Source organism: Sorex araneus, chromosome 4 (genome assembly GCF_027595985.1).
Source record: "Sorex araneus isolate mSorAra2 chromosome 4, mSorAra2.pri, whole genome shotgun sequence".
In the NCBI taxonomy this organism is placed as follows: Eukaryota; Metazoa; Chordata; class Mammalia; order Eulipotyphla; family Soricidae; genus Sorex; species Sorex araneus.
Genome location: NC_073305.1, coordinates 192,920,754 through 192,944,126, shown reverse-complemented (window position 1 = coordinate 192,944,126; position 23,373 = coordinate 192,920,754). Strand labels below are relative to the sequence as shown.

General features: G+C 63.9%; 1 protein-coding gene across 1 annotated transcript; it reads right to left on the bottom strand.

Moving 5' to 3' along the window:
- Nucleotides 1–731: 731 nt before the first annotated feature.
- On the bottom strand, nt 732–22,909 carry FOXK1 (forkhead box K1). Its single transcript, XM_004617246.2, has 9 exons — nt 22,404–22,909; nt 11,471–11,656; nt 6,801–6,957; nt 6,540–6,686; nt 6,058–6,251; nt 5,301–5,467; nt 4,912–5,196; nt 4,288–4,512; nt 732–4,106 (listed from the first exon to the last, which is right to left on the bottom strand). Exons 1-9 carry the CDS (start codon nt 22,907–22,909, stop codon nt 3,850–3,852), a joined length of 2,124 nt encoding a protein of 707 aa, XP_004617303.2. The 3' UTR covers nt 732–3,849.
- Between the last annotated feature and the right edge of the window lie 464 nt (nt 22,910–23,373).

The window sequence follows — 23,373 nt, the reverse complement described above, 5'->3', positions numbered from 1 at the left end:
AGAGTTTTAAAAACAGGTGGAAGGGAGAGCGATGATGGTTACCTTTGTTCTCTGCTTCTCCATGAGGCTGATGGTACGGTGGCCACACAAAGCAGCCACAGCACAAGTGACACTACACCTGTGGAACTGTGGAAAATGGGCCCAGAAAAGGACCCTGTGGCCAACTGCTGTCTGCTTCTAGGTGCTGGCGCTAGTGGATAGGTGTGACACTGCCCAGGACATGCCTTAGCCTCCTGTGCCATCTGTGGGCTGGACCCTGCAGGGGCAGGGACGCATTGCCCCCGCCAGCCGCACGTTCATTTACAGAACTGGTGTGTGCAGAAACAGAGTCTAAGGCCTCGGTAGTAAGACACGGTCGTCAAAGCCAAAACTTGGGGTGGAGAGGTAGTCCAGGGTAAGGACGCTTGCCTTGCACAGGGCCGACCCTCGGCCCAAGCCAGAGGAGCAAAGCAAAGACTACAGAGGATAGTCACCAGCCAGAGGAAATGCCTCTCGCTTGCTGTTGTCTGAAAGCTCAGTCACTGCTTTTGTGGGACACTATGAGGGTGGAGGAGTGGTGCTGAGTTCTCGCCACACAGTGAGCCGCTCGGAAATTTCTTGGCTTTGCCTTGCCTAGGCAGCTTCGGGGGGGTGGGGGGCAGAGCACTGCAGGGTTCCCACCACGTGGCACTGCCCTGGTCACCTTGTTTCCCGGCCTGCCCAGCCCCAAGGATGCACAGCCCCGGTGTGGCTTCTTTAATATATAATTTTATTTCTGGTTATAGAAACAAATGCTAAGCGGAGAAACAGCTTCCCCTCCACATACAACAATTTAATAGATAAAAAGAACAGTTAAATGAAAAACAAAAGGTAGAAATTTTAAACTTTGTTATAGCTTTAAAACATTAACGTCTGATACAATTAGAAATCACATTCAGATCTCAAAATTAAAAAAAAAGTATGGCTCCTTATTAAAAAAATACTGTATCCCATTTGAAATGAAAGCACAGGCCGGCGGAGAGCTGGGGGTGTCGCCCCGGCCCGCCCTCCTCTCTAAGGATACCGCTGCTTTTCAAGCACAGGTGACTAATGTGAAGAATACTTTAGGACAGACCCGCGCCCCTGTGGAGCCCCAAGCCCTGGGCACCCCACCCAGGAGAGGCTGCAGGACCGCGGCCCAGCACCAAGTCCAGCTCAGAGGCCACAGCTGCCTGCACTGCTGGGAGCCACAAACGTCAGGGAGCCACCGGCCTGCCAGCCCGGCACACGCCACGGCCCATCCTGGCTTTTCTACCGGCTCAGACGGGCCCTGGGCCCTCTCACAGGGCAGCCCAGACCTGTCCGTCCGATTCTGACTCGGCCAAGTGGGGACAGAAGGCTGAGCTCTGGCCACGACCCACACCTGGAGGTGTTGTCCCTGGGTCCTGGGATGGGGGGGCCGAGCCAACAGCACCTGCCAGGTCCCCGTGTTCAGAGGCACCTTCACAGACCCCAACATTTCAACTTTCCCTGGTGGTGCCAGGACATTGGGAGGCAAACAATGACCAGGAGCCACCCTCATCTTCTGAAGCATGAAGCAAAACAGGCCCACTGGGATAGGAGGTGCAGGGGCCCCGCATGGCCTCGCCCCCACACGCACGGAGGGAAGGGCAGACGCTCGGGGTGCAGGCAGCAGCGGATGCATGAGAGGTGGTGAGGACCCCCTGAGCATGTCCCTGAGAACTGGCCACCATTTCGAGGACAAGCCAGCCTCAGGCTGGGCAGCGGCCCGCTCAAGGCTGGTACTCTGGCATCCGCAGGGCTGGGGGCAGTGGCAGCCCCGTGCACCCTCCAGTCTGTTCCATGTGGGCCAGCGGAATCGTCCCGCGCCTCACACAGGGGAGGGGGACCCCCTTTCTCCCTCGTTTCCACCAAGAGGGGAGCAAGTCCTGTGGGAAGGGCCCTGTGTGACCCAGTTCCACTGTCAGCAGCAGCTCCTACAGGACCCAGGCGACAGCAGCTGAGACCCAACTGGCCCCATCCCGGCCCACCCCCACCCCAAGGGAACAGGTGGATGGACAGGACTGGGTGCAGTGGGTGCTTGGGGTGTGGTGGGCAGTGGGCCAAGGCCTCCTCCTGCCCTGGCGTGGCACACGGTGTCCCGCAGGCCCATCCTAGCAGCACGTGTGAATAACTTACATTTTCTCATTAAATAACATTGCTCCAAGGAGCGGCCTCATGGGGCCACGGGGCTGGTCTCCACAGAGGGCCAGGACGGGGGTAGGGGCGGGGCACGGCTGCCTGGGCACGAGGCTCCTGCTTGGGACAGGGAACTCCACACAGATGGCTTTGGGCTGTCCCACCCGGCATCTGGGGATCCTATCCTCTCGTACCCTAACTCCATCCCTTCTGCTCCTGGGACACCCCAACCCCTCCTGACACCCCCAGGGTACCCCGACTTCTCCTGACACCCCCCCGGGCACTCCTGACCCCTCTTGACACCCTTAGGGCACCCCCAACCCCTCCTGAGACTCCCAGGGCACCCTGATCCCTCCTGACACACCCTGGGCACCCCAACCCTCCTGGCACCCCAACCCCTCCTGAGACCTCTGGGGCACCCTTCTGAGACCTTCGGGGTACCCCAACCCCTCCTAAGAGTGACTCGAGGCCCTCTCCTGCCCCTCTCCCCTTTCTCAGTGCTCAGCCTGGGAGGATGAGAATCTGCCGCCCGCCTCGCCCAGGAGACCGGGCCGAACTCAAACTGGGCACACATCTGGCGGCTCAAAGGGCACAGCACAGTGTCCCCAGACACTGGGTCACTGGGCGAGCAGGCTGCCAGGGTCCCGAGGCTCCTGGAATGACCCCTCCCACTCCCCGTGGTGCAGACCCTTCTGGGAGGGCTGGCGCCATGGGTGGTCTGGCCCCGACCTTCCCTAAGGGGCCCAGTTGCCAGGACCCTGCACCCCCACAATAGCCATGAGAGAATGCAGGAGCGGTGGACAGAGGTGCTTTTGGGACGCCTGCCAGCTGCCCCCAACCCCCGGCCAGCTTCCTGCAGCCCTTCACAAACCCCCCCAGCCCCAGGGAAGAAGAACAAAGATGGGAAAGGCCTGGAGGCCCCCAGGCATGCCCAAGCCCAGGCGCAGCCCTGCTCACCCCATCTGCCCCCACAAAGCCAGGCTGCTCAGAAAGGAGCCCCCACGCCCACCTGCCCCCACCCGGTGGAAGGAGGCTCTTTCCTCTCAGAATTCAGCGCCACATAGGCAGCCGTGAGCCTAGGGGACAGTCGCTGCCCACCTGACCCAGGAGCCCCAAGGTGGGGGCAGGGGCTGACTGAGTAACCGTCCTGAGACCCTCCTGGCAGAGAAGGGTCTGGCCAGGAGGGCCCGGGCTAACCCGGTCACCGGAGCCGCCCAGATAGTCCCATCGCGCGGCGACTCAGACCCTGGGTCCTCCCCTGCCCGAGCCCTCGACCTTCCTTGAAGTTAACAGAGAGAGCGGCAGGCTGTCGGCGACGCCCAGCCTGGATGGGGCCCTGTCAATGGCCCAGCCCCAAGTCCAGATCAAACCTGGACACACTTGGGGAGCCCAGAGGAACGGGACGCCCCATGAATGCTGGCGGCTCCTCAGTGGCCCTTAGAAATAGCTCAGGACACCACCATTGGCCGACAAGGCTGCCCACTGCCCGTGTCTTGTCCATCCGTGTCCGGCATGTTCCTGGAGGAGGCGGCCGGCTGGGAGGGCAGTGGCAGGGGGTTCCCAGACGTGTGTAACCAGCGCCTGAACTCGTTTATGGTTCCGTTCGGAGCGCAGCGGATGCAAGAGGATGAGGAGGGTGGCCGGCGCCAGGGTGGGGAGCGCCGGGGCGCGGGTCCCCGACGCCCGCAGACGTCACTCCCTGGAGCCCGGTGCCTGCGGGCTGCCTGCCGTGACCGCTGCAGCCTGCAAGGGTGCCGTTCCGCTGGGCGCCTCCACACGTGGCCGCTTCACCTCGGGCTCCTCGCTGGGAGAGGCAGCAGCGGCGCTGACAGCAGTGGTCGGGGCGGCTGCTGCGGGCTCCTCAGGCCCCACCTCACACACGCGCGTGACCACCACGGGTGTGGACGAACTGGCCTGGGCTGCAAGGAGCTGCAGGGGACTGGTGAGGGCTGGAAGGAGGGAAGAGGTTCCCGCTAGCATCGCTGGGCCCCGGAGGTTTGGGACCCCCAGCTGTTTGGGGGCAGGGGGAGCCCCTCCATTTATTTCAGTAAGACATGCCAACCGGTCCTCTGGGCTGGGAGCTCCCCAGCCCTCCTGTGGATGCTGTGATGGGAGGGGACAGGGTCTCACCGTAAGTGCTGCTGCCCACGCTGCTGGCAGGGACCCCGTGCTTCCCGTTCTGTGTCACGGCCCGCACCGGGAGCGGGTGCTGGCCCAGGTTCACGGGGGTGGCCGGCTGCAGGATGGTGACCGTGTGGCCGGGGACTCCTGGTGCCATCTGGCTGGCCACCGTCTGGATGACCCGGCTGGTGGCGGGGATGGTGGCGAAGGCGATGGTGGGTTTATCCTCCAGGCCTGCGTGACAGAGGAGTGTTGGGATCCCTGGGGCGAGCTCCCTCGGGTGGGCATGACCTTGGCACAACCCCAGACCTTGGCACAACCCGAGGAATCCCTTGGAATGAGACGCTTGGCTTGAGTCTGGGCCGAAGCGTACTGGACATTGGGAGGGATGCAAGGCCGCTGTCCTGTGGGACTGGGTGGGGCCGACACCTTCTAGCGCCCCCTGCTGAGTCTCAGCACAGCCCACCCAGCACTGGGCTCACACTGCCTTAGGGACGCCCAAGTGTTTGGGGGTCCAGAGGGTCCTCTTCCCTCCACGCCTCACCCCCAAGCACATGGTTTAAAGATAATCCATGCAGATCTGAAAGGACGAGGAACCCCTCCCACCGGAACACACACCCCACGAGGCCTCACCCCTGCCCTCGCTGCCCAGATCCAGCACAGCTGTGCCCGCAGCTTCGTGAGCAGCTCCTGGCGGGGCCTGGCTAGCGAGGATGTAGCCATTGGCGGAGTTGGCCGAGCTGGTCACCACCCTCAGCATGGTCACCGGGGGGGCCTGCTGCAGCACGTGGATGGCATGGCCGGGGGCTGGCGGAGCTGTCACCACTGACGCTGGCATGTAGGCCACGGGCTTGGCCACCAGGCTAGGCGGGCGGGGTGGCACAGCCATGATCACAGGCTGGGCGCTGACGGGAGAGCCTGTGCAGGGGTGGAGGGCAAGGAGGTTCAGCATTGACCCCTGGTCCCCGGGGCGGGCAGGCGGGCAAGCGCTGGGCCGCGGATGTGAGGCCCTGCCAGCTTACCGGGCGCGCTCTGGGAGTAGCGGTACTCAGGAACTGAAGCTAACTTGGACCCGAAGTCGGGGTCATGTGGAATGGGGGAGCCCTCTCGAGACAGGCACTCGGGCGTCTGCAGGCCGCTGGAGCGCGGGGACACCAGCCCGGGGTGCGTGGGGGATGCAGGCGCGCTCCTAGGCAGAGTGGAGAGCAGGTGGGCCTGGGGGGCAGCTGAGGACCCCACACGTTTCTGTGCCAGCTGTGCCCCAGAAGCTGCAGTAAGGCTGAAGTGGAGACGAACCCGAGCCCGGCCCGCCTCAGCTCAAGGAGCAGCTCTGGGGGCTCACGCTGAGACCCCCCACAGGGGCGCAGGGGAGAGCAGCGAGGTGCCCCCACACCTGCCTGTCCAGGCTCGAACCCACGTCCATAAGCACAGGCTCAGCCCCACTCTCTTCCAGGAATACTCTAGTCACCCCCACAGGATCGACCCCCTGCAGCCCACACGCTAAGGCCCAGGGGTTCCCGGTGCATCTGGCTCTGCTTGTCCAGGCCCACCGTGTTTCCATGTCCAGCCTCAGCCTGGCCCTGAGCTTCTCCACCAGCCACAGCCTCTGGGCTCCCCGATGACCTCTGACCTCTCACCCGACCTCCCCAGCCCATTTGCCCGATCCCATCAGGCCTGCTGGGGACCCCGCAGGCAGCAGCAGGAAGCCCCTGCAGCAGGGGTCAGACCCCGGTGGTCTCCAAGTAGGAAGCGGTTCTGAGTCGCCGCCCAGAGGCTCACCTTGAGGACAGCGGCCCGAAGGGGGTGCGGAAGCAGGAGACGCCCCGCTGCCTGCGTTTCCGGAAGGCCTGTTCCACCAGCTTGGCCTCGGAGGCGGGGTCGATCCTCCAGAAGGAGCCCTTACCCGGCTCCTCCTGCGAGCGCGGCACTTTGATGAAATAGCGGTTCAGGGACAGGTTGTGCCGGATGGAATTCTGTGGGCGAGAGGACCCACGGTCTCAGCCGGTGCCCACTGAGGTGCTGGGCAGGGAAGATGCTCAAGGTGTGGCACAGGCAAGGCCATGCTCTGCCACTTGAGCCACTGACCCCCGGAGCCGCACGGCCATGCGGGAGGGAGCTCAAACCTGGCACCAATCCACATGCAGACATGAGCAGAACGGGCAGGCAGGAGGAGACAGAGGTCTCGGGTCAGGAGGCAGGCTGGGTCCCGGGCTGGGCCCCGCTGGCCGCCCCCACCCGCCTGGTGCCCTGGCGGCACACACCTGCCAGCCTTTGTCTGCCGTGCGGTAGTAGGGGTAATGCTTGGTGATGTGCGCGTAGATGCCGCTGAGCGTCAGCTGCCGCTCCTGCGCCGATGAGATGGCCTGTACGATGAGCTGCGCGTACGAGTAGGGCGGCTTCGACTCGTCCTGCGAGCAGACGGCGGCGTCAGCCCGTGCCCCACAGGGAGGGCTGGGGTGGGCACCAAGTGGGCTTCAGGCGGGAAGGGCCCCCTCCACTCCCCAATCCCCGCCGGGGCCCACCTTGGGGCTGTCTCCCCCCGACGCATCAGCCTGCTGCTCCGACGCGGCCTTGGCAGCAAACTCGGCGGCCAGCTGCAGGTCTGAGGTCACGTTCTGCACAAAGCGGTAGCCGGAGGAGCCTGCCCCACGGGGACTGGCCGGGCAGGAGTTGGGAACACTGTGGAGAGAAGGACAGGTGTGAGTTCCGGTCCGAGCACTTGGAGGTGGGCAGGCGGGCAGCGGTTTTAGCCCTGGGCCCGCCGGGAGTGAGCAGCAGGCGGTGTCAGAGGGGCTGCAGGCTGTGGCACAGCAGCACTGAGAGGAAGACAAGGCCTCGGGAGGGGCCGCGCACTGGGGCGCCTACCCACTCCAGGCCAGGGCAAGACCCTCCTAAACGTGGGGCCCCTGCACTCTGTGGCACCACTGCTCTTACTGCCTGTCCAGAGGCGGGGAGTGCATATGCGTTCCCAGACTGGGGACCAACTCCAGCCCAGCATTCTTGGTTTTGGGGGCCACACGGGTGGTGCTCAGGGATCCTCCTGGCTGTGTTGAGGGCACCGAAGCTGGGCTGGATGCACTGCAGATGCCATAACCCTGAACCTCCTCCCAGCACCCGGCCCCGCCCCCACCCCGCCCCGGTATTTGAGGAATGTCTGTTGTCAGTTTCACACACTAGCAGCCCTGTGTTGTGTAAACTAGGCTCTTAGCTGCCAGAGTACCAAGGCCTGGAAACTCACTGGGCGGGAGGGGGGGTTGGCGAGGAGATCAATGCAGGTATATAAGGAGGGAAGACACCAGCTCCTGCCAGGGCATGGCCAGGGCGCTGTGACTTTCTCATTCTGAGCCACCAGCACAGGCACTTTGATAAATTCCACCCTCTGGGCCCAGAGTGACAGTCCAGCGGGGAGGGTGCTGGCCTTGCATGGGCAGCCCTGGGTTCAATCCCATACGGTCCCGGGAGCCTGTCAGAAGTAATTCCTGAGAGCAGAGTCCGGACTCAGCCCTGGGTGTGGGCCAAAACCCAAACAAAGAACCCCACACCCGCAAAAACCACCCCCCTCTGGGTCACTCTTCCCGCCGAGCCCCAGCCTCCTGGTCTGCAGAAAGAGAGGATGCTGGGTGTGCAGGGTGCAGGGAGAGGAATTCAGCTTGAAGGATGAGGGTGGGGTAGGGGCCTTGACAAATGCCGAGTCAGTCCAGCACCAAGGGGACACTGCTTGCTCCGGATGCCCCAGGGCACGTGTCTGTATCCACATGGCAGGCACCTGTGTCCCTGGGCACGGTTCTGCAACGTCCAGCTGTTATGGGTGGAGCTGTGAAGCTGGTCCTCATTTTCCCACCCTGGCTGAGGGCATACACCTGAGGTGTGCCCACATCTTAGAAGGGGGATTGGGTACAGGCCACGTGTGGCACAGTGCCCACCCGGAAGCTCCTGGAGCCTGACAGGGAGAATGTCAAAGGGACACGGCATGGACTCAATGCTTCTGGGTGAGGGCGAGCTGCGGGCACAGCTGCAGAAACGAGAGGGCTCCTGGACACCCACTCAGACTTGCACCGGGGCTGCTGAATCCCGAGGGTCGTGCTCCTCCTGGACGGGTGGGCGGGCTGCAACCTGGGGTGGTGGCAGCTCCGCAGGAGCAAGCACTGCGCAAGGTTGAGGCCGCAGGTTTGCGGAGAGACAAAAGGAGTTCTACAACGGCGACCCCCCAATGCTCACGGGGGCGGGGGGGCTGGAGAGATAGCACAGCGGGTAGGGCGTTTGCCTTGCACGCGGCCGACCCGGGTTCAAATCCCAGCATCCCATATGGTCCCCTGAGCACGGCCAGGGGTAATTCCTGAGTGCAGAGCCAGGAGTAACCCCTGTGCATCGCCAGGTGTGACCCAAAAAGCAAAAAAAAAAAAAAAAAAAAAAAAAGGCCACGGGGCACTCCCCAAACACTGTGGTTACTAAGGAAAGAGAGGGGGTGAGGTGTGCCCTGCACATGCGGGGCAGCCGTGTCCGTCAGCACCGCTGCCCTGCCCGCTTGCCCCTCCCCCTCCCCGGCTCCCATCAGATTGCTTTCTCTCCGGCGCGGTGCTCAAAGCCCAACTCTGGGGACCTCAGCGGCTGGGGCTGCTTTCGGGGAAGTCCCAAAAGTGACAACACCGCCTGCCTCTCCTGCCCTCCGGGCAGCGGCTGCGAGGGCAAATCACCGCTCAGAAACCAAACCACTCCCGGGGGTTGAGACATGCGCCAGGAGGGGCTGGAGCGAGAGCAAGGGACGGGGGGGGGGGGGGGGGGGGCTCGATTCGCGGCACCTCAGGAGTGACCCCTGGGAGCAGAGCCAGGAGTCAGCCGGGACCACCGCCGGGTGTGGCTCCAAGCCCAAAACAAACTTGTCAAGAAGAAAGGGGAAAAGAGAAAGAGACACTCCCTACACGGTGGAGACCTGCGCTGGCCAATGGGACGCGGCGCTAGCCAGCGGGGAGCCCGGGGCGCTGGCCAATGAGGAGCCGCGGCGCTGGCCAATGGGGAGCCGCGGCGCGTGCGCACCAAATTAGGCAGCGAGAGCGAGAGGGCGGGGCGGCCCCGAGGGCAGAGGAAGGAGCGTGTTTGTAAACACGGGCGGCCCTCGGGAAGAGCCCCCAGGGTCACACTCCCGGATTCCGCAGGGCTGAGCTCACAGGCCCTAAAGCCGTCCCGCGGATGGGGACGAGACAGGGGGAGGGTACGGCAACCCTCTCCTTGGCCCGGGAGGGCCCGCGCGGTCGATCCCGGCGCCCGGGCCAAGCCACAGCCCTGCAGTTAGCGCTCGGCCCCGCCTCCCGACACGGCGACCCATCCCTGGCTCCGTGGCACCCTGCCGCAGCACCCCCACACCACAGCCCCGCCCTACGCTGGGCTGGACAAAGTCTCCCGAAGGTTTCCAAATTCGAGGCCCCCCTGCTGACTCAGCCCGGAGTGGGGCGGGGAGGCTCTCAGCCCCAGGGGCCGACTTTGCCGTGGAATCCTATGGGAATGGCCTTTACTCTTTGAAGCCCTCCAGGCACACCCACCACCCCACCCCCTGGGTCGTCAGCAGGAGCTGAGGGAGTCTCCTGTAGGCCAGCCCCCTAACCCCTTGCCCACTGTCCTGGGCGCCTGCCTCTTTGGCCCTCACAAAGGTGCCTATGGACAAAGGAATGTGCAGGAACGAGCTTGCCTGGGACAGCACCCGGACTTGCTGGCATGCACCTGGGGGTCTCCGACGGAGAGCCACTCACACGGGCACCCACCCTCCCCAGACCCCTGGCCAGCTTCTCTGAAGTGCCACTTCTCTGCTCATTTCATGTCCATGGAATGCTCCAGGCGCCCCATGTCTCACATCTACAGAACATTCCGGGTCTCTCATCCATGGCACACTCTGGGGTGTCTAAGGAACATTCCAGGTACATCACACTGATGGCACATCCTGGGTGTCTCGCCCTCAATTCCCATCAAGGGAAAGCAAGGCCTGAGAACACACATGAGTTTGTCCCTAACTCACCAGATCTGAGAATGTTCCCCCTCAGAACATCAGGAACCACAGCTGCAGGTGGTGCCTGGGCCTCAAGACCAAGAAGCCAAGTTGGGCAGTCACGTGACACCCAGCTGCCCATTTTGGGGAGCTGCTTGCTGGCCCCAGGGAATAGCTGCATCTAGGGCAGTGCCTGTGTGTGGGGGGGTGGGGAGGACACATCTCAGGACCCCCATGAGGTGGAAGGCACAGGAGGATCCTTCTATAAAGGTCCTTTTCCCTACCCGACACAACCTGGAACTACTCAGTGTGCAGGCAGCCAACATGATGGCGGGGAGCTGGAGACCAGTCACCTGGGCTGGGGTGCCCCCTTTGGCAGGGTCTGGTGAGGCTCTGAGCAGCCTGCACAGAGCCCGGGGTTCTCCGTGCCGAAGCTCTTCCTCAGAAGAGACTGTGGAGAAGCTAGGCTCCAGAATAGGGACACCCCACGATCCTGACAGCTCCTTTGGGGGGGGGGTCCTTGAGGACAAGTGAGTCTCCAGGAATGTCAGGACAGGACAGGCCTAACTAATGAAAGGGGCGGGGGTAGGCAGCAGGCCACACAGGGGTCATGGTGTCATTAGGGTCACACAGGCTGCTCAGAGATGCCACAGGGGCTGTGGGTAGAGCGGGTGACGTCCCAGACGGAGGTCGGCCCTCCCCAGCCCCAGGTATCTGGGTCCTTGGCAAGGCCTGAGCACTGAGTTTGACCTTTCTAGTCTGAGTTGTTGGGGGACAGCGGGGATTCGGGGTGGGGCCATAAGCATCACCTGCAGGGGTGGGCAAGTCTAGCCCCACCCTCTCGTCCTCATTAGGCGGCTAACACTCCCCACGACACAGTTGGGGAGGAGCAGCTGCCAGTCTAAATATAGCTGATCCAACCTTCTCAACATCTTCCTCTGACTCTCTTCGATTTGGGGCCACATGCAAGAGCTCTGGGTGACTTGCAGTTTGTGGACGTTGCTTGCTGTGGGAGGAACCAGGGCTCCCGCAACGCCTGAGGCGCATCTGTGCAGCGCGGTTCTTGCCCTTACCGCATGGGCCTGCAGCAGCCGCTAGCACTTACCCAGCCCCTCACTGGGGACCAATCGTGGGGGCACCCCTGGGCAGTCAGGTCAGGTGCGAACTTTGCCCTTGAAAACCCCCACCCGCGGCCCAGTGCGGCCGGTGCCTCACCTGATGGTGCCGGTTGGGGACGGGACGGGGCTGACGAGGCTCCGGAGGTCCGGCTCCGGGATGTGGATCTTCAGCGGGGAGATGTGCGGGTACAGCGGGCGCAATGGGGACACGGGGGCCTCCTCCTGGGGCAGCAGCGATGTGAACTGGACCTTGATGGCCGTGCTGGGGAAGCGGAAAGTGCACCTGCGGGGAGGCAGAGGTCAGCGCGGCAAGGTGGGCTACCAGGGAGCAGGGGCATGGCTCAGGGCAGGCTGAGAAGGCCGACCTGCAGGGGCGTGGCTGGAGCTAGAGGGGAGGCCAGGGTCTGGGGCGGGATGGGCAGCGGCCCCACGCCCCTCAGGCAGGTATGTTCCTTGCAATCCCTAAGCAGCTACCCCTAAGAGCCAGTGTGACCCCCACCCCCAGCACCCTGCGCCACAGACAGCTCACAGACCTCCCATTAGACCCTAGGGAGGTTCCTGGGGCACCAACCCGTTCGCACACGCAGGCCACGACACGACTAGGGGCTCCAGCCCTGCCACCTCCAGTCCCGCCAAAGAGCCTCTGTCCCAGGAACCCGATTGGCCTCAAACCACAGCAGGGCAAGATCAGGCCTCCTGCTGGCCCAGGCCTCGGCCTTTCCACTTAGAATCCCACTTCCGGAGCTCCCACCTCCCAACCCCCCCCCAGCACCACTTTGAGATGTTTTCAAGAGAAAGGTCGGAGGGCAGGTCCCAGCAGGCCCCGAGAGTGAGGACACCCACCCAGCAGCGCCACAGCAGCCTGTTGCCCGGGGGGGGCAGGTGACCTCGCAGGGCCCAGGAGCCTGGAGCTGCTGGGCGCACCCCCTTCCCACAGCTGTGTGCGGTGCCCTGGGCCCCGCCACCCCAGCCTCTACCCTCTGCTGTGGGTACCAAGTGCCGAAAAACGCGGTTTGGGAGCAGAGTGTCAGGCACCTGTCCTCCTGGAACACAGGACAAGGGGAATCAGGCAGGAGGGAATGATGACCACATTTAGCCCTAAAGTCCTGAAGCACCAAGACGGTGTGGTCGGCTGAGAACCCGCTCTCAGGGATGGCCAAGGCAGGGACGAGAAGGGAGGAACCACGTCAGCATTTGCCCCGCCCCTTATTCGGACTCAAGGCCCCCGAAACCCTGATTCAGACAGGCAATGCGCCCAGCGATGAAGCTCGGGTGCTCACTGCCGTCCCGGCACACCGCGAATAGGGGGCACTGTGGGCAGAGGCAGGGACGGGGCGCACAGCGCCAGGGGGCATGGAGAGGTGGGGGCTGCACAGCGACCACCCTCCTTCTTCTCCAGGCTGCGAAGCTTGCCAAGGAGCTGCGGACTCGGTCCCCCGCGTGCCCCCAGCACCGCCCAAGGAAAGCTCTGTTCACCCGAACATGCAGCGGTGTGCCAGTCCAGCCTCCGAGGGGGTCAACCATATCCAAGCTCAGCGCCGGGGCCCCGCCCGGATAGTCCTGCCAGAGACCCAGTCCATCCACTCCCCAAGGACCGATGCTGGATTGCGTGAGCAGACCCCGGAGAGCGCTGCTGCGCATGCGTGCATGTGCCCCCTGCAGGTGCGGGGGCGGTGGGGGCGTGCATCGTGCTTGTGGGTGTGGCTGGAGTGGGAGCGTGCACCGTGCATGTGGGGGCGGTTGGGGGCGTGCACCGTGCATGTGGGGGCGGTTGGGGGCATGCACCGTGCATATGAGGGCGGTGGGGGTGTGCACTGTGCATATGGGGGCAATAGGGGCGTGCACCGTGCATGTAGGGGCGGTGGGGTCATGTGCACTCAGGCGTGGGTTTCCCATCACTCCTGAGGAGCCCAAGGGTTCTGCGCTGAGGTGTGAACTGAAGCTGACTCAGGAGGGTGTGTGGCCCCTGGGTCCGGGCAGGTGGGCTCACCCACTCCTATCCACACTTCCCCTGCAGCGGGAATTAGCCTCAGCAGGCAGCTTCGCAGAAACAGGATAAACACTTGGCTGGCGAGTGACAGTCCTTCCTGGAGCAGGAGGTGATGGCGCTGCCCGCGGGCACCTGGGTCAGGAGGCGGCTTGGGCACGACAGCCTGTACTGGACAGCCGGGACCCCCGCGGGCTCTCCAGGGAGCGTCCTGGGTCCGAGCCTTGTCAGCACCTGCACTTCCAGGATGATGGAGCCTCACAGCTGGAAATAGGAGCCCCCAAATCTGTAAAAGCGTTCATTGGTCACCCCCCCCCCAGCCCCTGGAAAGGTGGGGAGACCAGGACTTCCCAGAGTGCATTCCTGGCCCAGGAAGAGCAGGAAGTGGCCCTGGGGTAGGCCCAGGCAGACGGGCGCCCACCCACCGCAGTCTCTGGAGCAGACCCGCGCTACTACACAGCTCAGCGGGAAGGAACCTGGCTCCAGCTTCCACTGCTCGGGGCTCCCCACGGCCCCCAGGGGTAAGGCCCACCGGCTCAAGCCTCTTCTGAAACTGGAGCCTCAGTGGGGACCTGCCCCCGGCCCATCACCAAGTGGGTGCTGAGTGTGTGGCTCCTCCCCGGCTCATCAGCCTGTGGACACGCCTGACGACAGGGCTGGTGGCGCCCCCAACACACACGGTGGAGAGGCATGTTTGTGCACCTTCACGGATGGGACCAGCGGCAGGTCCCCTGGAGGGAAGGGCTGGAGCTGGGGGGAGGAGGGCAAGCTGCTGGTTTCCAAACACCCTGTTCGTTGTCCCCAAGTTTGGGGGGCTCCTCAGAGGGGAGTTCAGCCCCGTTCTGCAGCAGGCTGCTGGCTGGAGCAACTGTGGGCCCTGGGCCTCACTGCCTCCGACTCTGCCCACTTCACTGTCCGTGCCTGAGCGGTTGCCGCCGGGCCCAGGACGCCCGAGGGTGGGCATGAGGCCCAATGCGTTGGGGCCCTCTGGAGATGTGGGTTTGGGGAGCTGGGGGTCTGAGTGACCAGACAGACCCTGTTCTGGCATCGCTAGGGAGACAGTCCAAGGGTGTAAGCACTTGCGGAGCATGTGGCCGGCCCCAGTTTCACCCTGGCGGGCTTCCGGGCTGGCTGAAGGCGGGGACCCTCTGTGCTTCTGGAGTCTCAGAGTAGACCCAGTGCCCTGTGGTGACCTGTCCCCTGTCCCTACTGAGAACTCGGTCGGGCTCTGCCTCTCTGAGCCAGAGGGCCCTGGGGAGCTGGGGACAGCCAGGAGTGCCCTGGCAGCGCTGGCAACCAGACTGTTTGCAAAGCAACGGGGCTTGAGGAGCGGCAAGCGGCTGGCAGTGCGGGGGCCCTGCATGTGGCTCCGCCGGGCTCTTCCCAGAGCGCATTCCCGGCCCAGGAAAAGCAGGAAGCGGCCCTGGGGTAACCTCTCCCTGGCCACGAACCCTGAAACCAGGGAACAGCCTTTCACAGGGCAAGTGGGGGAGTCCAGGGGAAAGTGGGTGACAGCAGATTAATAACGGAGCAGCGCCTGGGCACAGCTGGCCTGTCACGCAGATTCGCTCCCTCCCCAAGGTGCACACAGCAGCTTGTTCAAACACCAGCTAAGCCACACCCCTTCCCAGTCATGCCCACCCGTCTGACCCCTGCACTCACTCTTGCACACACATGCCTGGCCCCTACACACCCTGCCCATGCCCGCCTTACCCCTGCATACTCACTCTGCCCATGCCTGCCTCACCCCTGCACTCACCCTACCCATGCCTGCCTCACCCCTGCACTCACTACCCATACTTGCCTCACCCCTGCACACTCACCCTGCCCATGCCTGCCCAATCTCTGCACACACCACATCATTCAACACACCTGCCTCACAACCTGCACACAGCTGTCTTACCCTTGTACGTATCTGTCTGATCCCTGAACACTCATCCTACTCATGCCTGTCTCACCCCTGCACACGCTTGTTTCACCCTGCCCACGCCTGCCTGATCCTTAGTCTCACTCATCTCACCCTGCACATGCCTTCCCTATCCCTGCACACGCCCGTCTCACTCTTGCACCTACCTACAGACCTTGCACATACCTACCTCACCCTTCCACTGACCCCTGCACATGCTTACCTCACACCTGCAGTCACCCACCTCACTCATGCACTCAGCCCTGCACCTCACCACCCGCCCCACCCCTCACTCAGATCTGCACACAACTCCTTCTCCTCGAGTGTGTGTCACCATACAGTGTGTGGGAGAGTGCAGGGGTGCAGAGAACATAACGACTCGCCCCTTCATGGACAAAGGCAGGACGATTCCAGGATCCCTCGTTCGCTTGCAGAGTGCCAGTGCATTCAGCTGTGTGTGTGTGTGGAGGGGGTAGCTGCTGCTTCACGACCACTTTCTTACACGCTGAAGTTTGCTGAGTCTCCAAAAAACTCACTGATGCCCAGAAGAAAGGAAGGGGGAGCTGAGGATGGGGCACAGGGGCTGTGCTGAGTCTTGGGGTAGCCTGACGGGCCGGGCGACCCTGATCCACTGCTTGGAAAGCAGCTCTGGGGGCGCAGGAGCCCCCTGTGGCTGTGGGGGTCCTTCCTCCAAACGGACACTGGCCTGGGAGTGACCTGCCCTGCTCCTTTCAGCTTCTCCAAGTTAGGGGGCGAAGTGAGCCCCCCACCCTCCCATGGGCACCATGAGGGGGTCTCCACCCCAGAGGGCTGGGCTTGGGATCCGCTCACCCCCCAACCTCCCGGCAGTGGGTGTCAGGCCCGGGCTGTGGGGCCAGGGGATGGCTCCGAGGTTCTTTCACCACTTGGGTCAGCCCTGTCCACCTCCCACCCCCACATAAACCCATCTGCCCCTGCATGTCCCCTTGGCCGGTCCCTGCACTGTTGTTCCCGCCCAGTCCCAGCACTGTTCCCCCACCTGTCCACGTATGGTGTAGAGGGGAGTGGTGGGGAGCTGGAGAAGCTTCTGGAGAAGCATCAAGGCATTGGGTGTGTGTGGGGGACCCTGGGCAGTCCCCAGCACCTGGTGACCCCAGTCCTCTGCCCAAACAGCCGTCACTGTCAGACCCGGGTCCTTCCACAGGTGACCTGGGGAGGGAGCTGCCATGTCTCCTCCCCTGCCCCCCCCCCCCCCCCCGCACTCCTGGCCATCCTCAGTGCTGCCACCAGGCACCCAGGGGCCGAGGGATGCCGGGGCCCCTTCACTTGTGTTCAAAAACCCACTGCACTGGATCCTCTGAGGCTGCAGACCCCTGCCCGCAGGATCCCCCTGCTACCCTCTCCCTGCTCCCAGGTGCCCCTCATGGCCCCCCTGCACTGTCCTTGGAAACCTGCCATGTGCAGGTGAGTCCTGGGCACCTTGCCCTGCCCACTGAGGTCACAGCTGCCTGTCAGCTTTGAGCACTAGGGAGCGAGCAGCTCCCCCCAACTGAGAGCTCTAGGGGGCTCTGGCGCCCTCCAGAGAGTACTCCAAACTCATCTGTCACTGCCATGCTTAGCACTGCCCGGGCACCCAGCTTTAAGGGTGTGAACCCCACTCTGCTGCCCCCTCACCAGCTGCAGTCCTTCCCCACAGACACTGGCCCGGGCTTGGGGGCCCCTAGCGCCCCAAAGCAGGCGGGAGTCATTTTAGAGGTGAGGAACAAGAACTGGGCGCGGGGGCGGGCAGGGCTTTGACAAGCTCAAAGCAGCACCCGCCCCCCTTTGCCCCTGAGCCTCGCCTGGCCCTGCAGGTTCACTTTGCCGACAATGGCTCAGGGGGTGCAGAGAAAAGAAGTTTCCGCCTCCAGAAGCCCTGGCCAAGCTGCACTACTGCAGGGGGTGGGAGCAGGGGAGCAGATACAAAGTAACCGTGTCACCCCCAAAGCAGGGGCAACTGTAGCTGTTCACTGAGGAGCCAGACACTGCCCCGCACCCCCTGCACAACCCCTGCACCCCACTGGGCCGCCCAAACCCCAGTCCTGGGGGGGGGAGCAGGCCAGCACCTATACAGTGATGGGGTCACAGCTCCCCTCTTGCCCCTCCCTTCCCTGAGGCTCTCAAAGAGCCTACAGAGGAGCCCTTGTATCCCGGAATTCAGAGGGACGCCCTCCCGGGGGGCTCCTCTCACTAGTGGCATAAGAGGGGAGATGGCTCAGCACCCGCAAACCGCACTTTGTGAGGTGTGGCTCCCAGCCCAAGCCCTAAGCCAATGACAGGGACCCCACTTCTGAGTCCTACCTACTGCCCCAGTTCCCAGGATGTGGGGGGGGAACCCCACTTTAGCTGCCCTGGGTGGCTGTGAGGGAGGCAGGAGTAGCTGGGGAGGGGGCACTCAGAGAGGGTCCTGCGAACCCCTCCTTACTCTGGGCGCCCCTCACCAGGTCAGAGGTGGAAGCAGGGGTGTCCCCATGGGCAGAAGCAGTCAAGGTTCTCACCAGCAGCTCTCCGGCCAGTCCATGCAGCCCGAGACACATGGCCAAGGGCACGGGCGGCTTCCCCATCTCTGAACCGCCTTAACTCCGATTCACAGCGAAACTGAGAAAGCTCTGCAGGCCGCCCCTGGGATGTGGGTGCCTGCCTCCAGTTTTCACTCTTGATCCCTGAGCACTGAGCCAGGAGCAGTCCCTGAACACAGCTAGGGGCAACCCCCCCCCAAAAAAAAAAGCAGTGATTTTTTTTTTTTGTCACTTGGGGCGGTGCTCAGAGCTGACTCCTGACTCTGCTCAGGGATTAGCCATGGCAGGGCTCAGGGGATCATATGAGGTGCCATGGTTCCAACTGGGTCAGTTGCATGCAAGGCCAGCATCCTCCCTGCAGTTAGGCTGTACACATCATGTTGTTTCTCCAGACCCTCAAAGTGCCTATTCTTGAAACAAGCTTAGGATCGTATTTTTGAGCAAGTCATAAAGATGCAATTCAAGTTCTTGATTCTCGTCTCTACCTTGGGCCTTGGCCCCAGTACCAGGAGCACTATCTGGGACTCCGGGGTCAGAGGGCACGGGAAGTGTGGGCAGAGGGTGCATGTCGGAAACCCCGAGGAGTGCACAGGAGGAGGGGCACGACACCCTGCGCTCGCACAGAGCAGTCTCCTGAGAGACACTAGCAGATCAGGAATCCCAGAAGGCCTCGGGGCGGGCAGCTTGTGGGGTGCCAGGATGGGGTGTGGCCGCTCGGGGAGGGTGGCACGGCTTGTGGGGGCGGTGTGTGGGTGTTCAGGGACACAGACACACATGCACACGCAGCCCCTCTCCTCTCTCCAACAAGGCAAGAGACAAGCACAACTCGGGGCTCCAGCCGGAGACACTGGGGACCCCGCGGTGAGTCTCCGGCTGCAAGCAGGCACGGCTCTCCGCCCTCTCATTCACTGTGAAACGTGCTAAGTGCAGAGTAATTATGGAAACGAGGTGCGGCTGTAATCGAGTTGCCGTTAATTTACCAAGTTTATTCCCTGCCAGTCACAAGACCAAAACCAGCACATGGCGAGTCACTGCAGCCTCAAGCAGCTCCAACGGAGGCACCAGGACCAGCGGCTGTGCCGCCTGCAGCCCCGCCCGGTCCTTCCTCAGGCGGCCACACTCCCACTGAGCAGTGTGTGGGGTCCCAATCTGCGCCCCCTACAAACCATCCTTTGGGTGGGAGACAGGCGGGCAGCGGTGCCCAGGTGCCCTCAGCCTGGCCAGGGTACTGTCCAGCAGTGCTGGGACGGGACTCGGGGCGTCTGAGCCGGCCCTGCTCTAGGAGCCGGTTTGCAGCGACAGTCTGAAGAGAACACGGTCCTCCCCACACCCGCAGCTGTGGAACGTGACTGTGCGGAGGCGTGACTCTCCTCCGAGTCCTGACACTGGTCTGCGTCCCGATGTCCAATCACTGACCTGATGGCTCCTGTATGGGGCCCACAATGGCCACCGCAGCTGCCCGGGCACAGCACCCGGCAAAGCCGGGCCGTCCTCCATGGTGCCGCTGGCCCTGCGGCTGGGAGCCGAGTCCACTGCTGTCCCGATGGCCCCCGCATTCCGGGGCCTGGGCACAGGGTCCAGAGAACATGCCCATTCTGCAGAGGAATGGGCAGCCCTGGATGCCCAGATATGCTGCTCCTGCACCTGCAGCCCTGTGGCCACGCAGGTTCCACAGGGAACAGAGCTGCCCAGGTGGGGAAGCAGGCAGGGAACCCTCGGAGAAGGCCAGTGAGCGGGGCCCAGATGGACAAGGCTGAGGGAGACATACTGGCCACAGGGTCCTGTGTGGACACAGCCACCAGGAGAGGCGCACAGACGCACCCCAGCCCCCAGTCCATCTGCTGGCAGCCTCGGACCATGGTGCTGGGATCCAGGACAAGACCCTCTTTTCTGTTTTTTGTTTTTTTTTTTTTTTCTTTTTGGGTCACACCCGGTGATGCTCCTGGCTCTGCATCAGGAATTACTCCTGGTGGTGCTCCGGGAACCATATGGGATGCTGGGGATCGAACCCGGGTCGGCCGCGTGCAAGGCAAACGCCCTCCCCGCTGTGCTATAGCTCCAGCCCAAGACCCTCTTTTCTGAAATAAGGACGGAGCACACAGGGTACATGTGACTCATGGCCACACGGCAGGGTGGGCAGAGAAGTGGGGGGACAGAGCAGGCCGGGACCCTTCTGGAACTGGGGAGCAAAGGGAGTTTCTGGCACAGGCCTTTCCAGGTTGCTCCTATGGAGGAGACTGATCGCCGAGCCCCTCATCAGCGCCCCACCTGTGCCCCGGCACTGCCAGGTGCCCCCAACCAACACAAACTCAAAAGTGATACAAAACGGCTGAGGGCAGGGTGGGGTCCCAGCCGAGCTACCACTGGCTGCATCTCCGACTCCTGCACCGGGGAGACTTGGGGTGTGGGGAGTGCGGAGGCACTTCCTGCACGGACCCTACATCTAAACCCAGAGCCACAGCAGATACCAGGCTGGAGCCAGAGGGTGTCCAGGCAGCAAACGGCGACAGTCCTGCAGGGAGTGGCCCCCACTCCTGTGCCTGCGGCTCCGTGTGTACCTGCTCCTGTGTGTCCCCATGTGCCCACAGCTCTGCCTGTACACGTGCCCACTGGCTATCTGTGTACCTGTGTGCTCACAGCTCTGCGTGTACTATGGCTCTATCTGAACCTGTTTGCCAACAGCTTCGCATGTAGCCATGTGCCCACTGGCTATCTGTGTACCTGTGTGCCCGTGGCTCAATGTGTGCCTGTGCGCCCACAGTTCTGCATGTACCCATGTGCCCACGACTCCATGTGTGGGCATAGCAACCTATGGCTCTGCATACACCTGTGTACTCATGTGTACCAGTGTGCCCACGGTTCTCGAGGCACCGGGCGCTCCACGTGGCCAACAGCAGGCGCCTGACAGCAGGGCCAGCGTGCAGCCTCCCCTGCCCCTCCCCCCCCCGCAGTGGCCTCAATTCTCTGCGCCCTCAGCGCCAGCCCACCAGCAGCCGCGTCCTGAGGGGCACAAAGGAGAGATGGAGAGGCAGCAGCTACCTGGGGCTCCTCCGGGGAGGAGGAAGAACCCGAACACACCAAACCCCACTCGCGGACCCCCCGAGCGGAGGGCAGACACCGAAGGGACAGGCACAGGCGTCGAGTAGAAAGTCGGACGCCAGGCACTGCGTGAGGATGGACCCACACCAGCATCACCGAGTCAGTGGGCAAACCAGACGCAAAGCCAGCGCCACCGCCCCTTCCAACGACCCTCCCACGGCGGCCCCAGGTCAGGCCTGCACCCCTCACCCTCCACTTGGGGTTCTCCAGCTGTTGTGGCTTCACTCAGAAGTGCACAGAAGGCTGAACCACGGGTTTGGCGAGGCACCCCAAAGTATTTGGCCATTCCCAGCTAAGGTTAAAAGTAGGTAAGAGGTTTTCTTGATAACCTTTCAGCATCAATATTGTAAACCGAAAGGGAGAAAGAGAGAGGGAGAGAGCGAGAGAGAGAAAGAGAGGGAGAGGGAGGGGCAGAGGGAGAGAAGGAGAGAGGGGGAAGGGAGGGAGAGGGAGAGGGAGAGAGAAGAAAAGCACCTCCCATAGAGGCAGGCAGGGGGTGGGGGTGATGGGAGGGAACCTGGGGACACTGGTGCTGGGAAATGTACACTGGTGGAGGACTGGGTGTTGGGACACTGTATGACTGAAATCTAATCATGAACAGTTTTGTAAGGGTCTATCTCAGTGACTCAATTAAAAAGTTAAAAAAAAAAAAAAGTGTTTGGCTACGAATGCGGAGCTGCCGAGCCCGACCCTGTGATGAGGGGCCCAGGCCCCGCAGGGCCGGGATTTCTTCCCCTGAACCTAGACAAGTGTGGGCATCACTGCCCAGATCCAGGGCCCCCCAAGGAGGGCTGTGGGGCAGGAGCCAGAGGATGGGCAGACGGCACCCACTGCGGAAAGGGAATCGTGCTCCTGCCAAGGGAGGGACCCGTTGGGGGCTGCGGAGACGGTCCAGGGCCAGGAGGCTGCTGATGGGAGCAGCTCCCAGGCTGCCCAGGGCACCGGCGCCAGAGCTGTGAGCCCGCCCGCAGCAAGGTGAGACAGGTGAGGTGGGCAGGGCCACCTGGGCACTCACCCACTAGAAAAAGAAAGTGGTGGAGAGGAAATGAGCAATTAAACAGGCTCTCCCGATGCCGGGAAGGCTGGGACAGAACCCACACGCGCACGCAAGCAGGCCACTCGCTGTCCTGCACCCCAGTTCCCTCCCTTCCCGGGGAGCCCTTGGCACCGAGTGACCCAGGGGACTCCGGACATGGCCCCCCCAGACCCCCCCAAGGAGAGGAGGCGGAGGCTGGGGCGCTGCTTGATGCAGCCCAGTCCAGAATGTGGGCACCCAGGGAGGGGGGCAGAGGCGGGGTCAGGAGGGGAGGGATGACCCTCAGGGACGAGGAGGGCGATCCGGGCGTCCCCAGGCAGGTGGGCTCCGCGGTCCCCATCGCCAGGGGGGCCTTAAAGGCACGGTGTCCCCCTCGAATTCCGAGCCGGGAGGGGGGGGACGGGGCCAGGCGTGACGATGCGGGGCCTGGGGGCGGCGGTCCCCGCGTCCGGGCCGGACACTCACTGTTTGGGGAGGCGCAGTGCGGGCGCGCCGCGCCGCTGGAAGGCGCCGTCCACGAACACGCCGTTCTTGCCCAGGCAGCGCAGGTAGAAGTGAGGCTCCTGGAAGCTGAGCTGCAGGTGGCGCCGCGAGATGAAGCTCGACAGGCCCATGCTCAGGTCCACCGAGCCCTGCGACGAGTTGCGGCCGATGGTGACGCTGGGCTGGCGCATGAGGAACTCGAACTCGCGGCCCTCGAGGCGCGCCAGCGCGGGCCCGGGGCTCCGGCGCACCGACGCGGCCGCCGCGGCCACCAGGGCCTCGCCCGCCGCGGCCCCCGCGGCCCCCGCGGGCCCCGCGCCCCCCGCCACCGCGCCGGGCGGCGGCTGCGCGGGCGGCGGCGGCGACGGGGCGGGCGCGCCGGGCGCGGCGGGGAAGGCGGCGGCCGCGGCGCAGCGCGCGGGGCTGCAGGGCGCCGAGCGCAGCGCCAGGAGGGCGCGGGCCCCGCTGTCCTCGCCGACTTCGGCCATGTTCGCGCAGCTCCGGGCGGCTCCGGCGGCGGCGCGGGGCGGGGCGCGCGGGCGGCGCGGCGTCCCGGCCTGGATCCCGCCGCGCCGGAGCGGAGCCGCCGGCCGGGCCCGGCCCGCGGCCCCGCCCTCCGGAGCTCGCGGGGGCTCGCCGGGGCTGCCGGGGCCCGAGCGGGCTCACCCGGGAGAGGCTTCGCCGGGGCTCGCCGGGGCTCTGTGCTCGTCCGGGAGAGGCTTCGCTGGGGCTCGCCGGGACTCGCCTGGGGCTCGCCGGGGCTCGGCTCGTCTATGGCTCGTCGGGGCTCGAGCGGGCTCGCCCAGGAGAGCTCGGGGCTCGTTGGAGCTCGTTGGGCCGGAGAGGGGATCTGGGGGAGGGCCTGGCGGGGTTTGGGGGTCCGAAGTGTCTGGGGTTCGCCGGGGCTCGCTGGAGACTGGAGGTCATCGCTGGGCTTGGGAGATGGACGGCG